At 59.6% G+C, this 1,390-nt stretch overlaps 1 protein-coding gene across 1 annotated transcript; it reads right to left on the minus strand.

Annotated features, from left to right (window-relative positions):
- Nucleotides 1–67: 67 nt before the first annotated feature.
- Nucleotides 68–1,390, minus strand: MONBRDRAFT_13231 (uncharacterized protein; the record flags this gene model as incomplete). Its single annotated transcript, XM_001751124.1, has 1 exon — nucleotides 68–1,390. A coding segment is annotated over one exon (1,323 nt), but the record flags the coding sequence as incomplete, so codon positions are not given.

Consider the following 1,390-nt stretch of genomic DNA (forward strand, 5'->3'; position numbering starts at 1 on the left):
CGTCGGCCACAAGGCGCAGCAAAGTGCCTTTCTCGAGCTGCTCGCCGGTTTCGGGCAAGTATTTAACCTGTTGCACGGCTTGAAGCATGGCAATGGCGTGCTGAACCAGAGGGCTTTTGAGAACCTCAGTCATGGCACTAGCCAAAACGTCAACAAAGTCGTCTCCGGGGGTCATGGCAAGGCCAAGGCGCAGGTCCTTGGACAGGAGGGGGGATTTGAGGTAAGCGTTCCAGGCCGCGGGGCCAATGACGACGAGACGATCCTTCCCAATGGCCGACTGCAGCTGTTCGACGAGGCGAGGCAGGAGAATGTAAGTAGTGCGGTCGAGGTGAAAAAGGTAGGGCGAGCCCGAGCCATCCCAGCGCTTAGGGAGTTCGACGGCAGCAGGCAGCGGGGTACTGCCGAGCTTGGCAGAAACGCGCTTCACGTCGTTGATGATGCCCTGCAATGTCTCAATGATGCCACCGGCGGCATCATGGGGAGGCACGGTGGCGGCCGAGTGAATGGAGTGCACCGAGTGTAGGTCAGCAGTATGGTGGGAAGCCTGGGAGGGGAGGGAGCTGTTGGAGATGTTGCGTTCGAGGGCGCGAGCATGCTTGGTGACCCGGCGAAGGTGGGCGTCCTGGTTGAAGAGCTGTTGCTGGCTGATGGAGAGCTGTTGGTGCATTTGTAAGCGCTGGCTTTCGGCGGCCTTGTACGCCTGGTCAAGCTGAAGGAGCTGGAGGGACAGGTGGCGGTTGCGTTCCTGAAGTTCGGTGGAGGTGTGGAGGTGTACGCGTTTCAGGTTCTCTATGGCGGCATGGGCTTGGTCCAATTGTTGGCGGTAGACGCGAATCTGGCTATCGACGCCGCTGGAGCTAACGGCGAGGAGCTTGTTCTTGGAGTTGAGTTCGTCTACCAGTTGATTGCGGTCCTCGTTTTGGCGGGCAAGGACGTCTTCGAGCTGAGAACAACGCTGCACAAGCTTTTTTGTGAGCTTTTTGTGTTCTTGCTGCACCTTGTGCAGAGAGTTGCGCAGGCGCTCGGCAGCATCTTCGGCAGCGGTCTTCTCTTCCCGGGCTTGCGCCAGTTCGCGCTCGAGTTGTGCGATTCGCTCTTCTGGAGTGCGGGGTTTGGCGTGGGCCTGCGGATTGAGGTTGGACTCGGCGGCGATTGGCTCGGGCAGGTCAATCTTGGGGTTGGACGGGGCTTGTTGACCAGTTTGCGAGGTTCCGTTGCCACTGTCTAGGCTGGCATGGTTGTGGTGATGGGCATGGCCATGGTCGTTGTTGTTGTGGGTGTTACGACGTGGTGAGGCGGGGGCGGCGGTGGATGGGGCGTCTTCATAGTCACCAACGGCCGAGTTGACGCTGGACCGGCGTTTGCGGTAGTGTTTGCGTTTGTCGGCTCC

Source organism: Monosiga brevicollis, genomic scaffold, assembly GCF_000002865.3.
Source record: "Monosiga brevicollis MX1 MONBRscaffold_372 genomic scaffold, whole genome shotgun sequence".
Taxonomy (NCBI): Eukaryota; class Choanoflagellata; order Craspedida; family Salpingoecidae; genus Monosiga; species Monosiga brevicollis.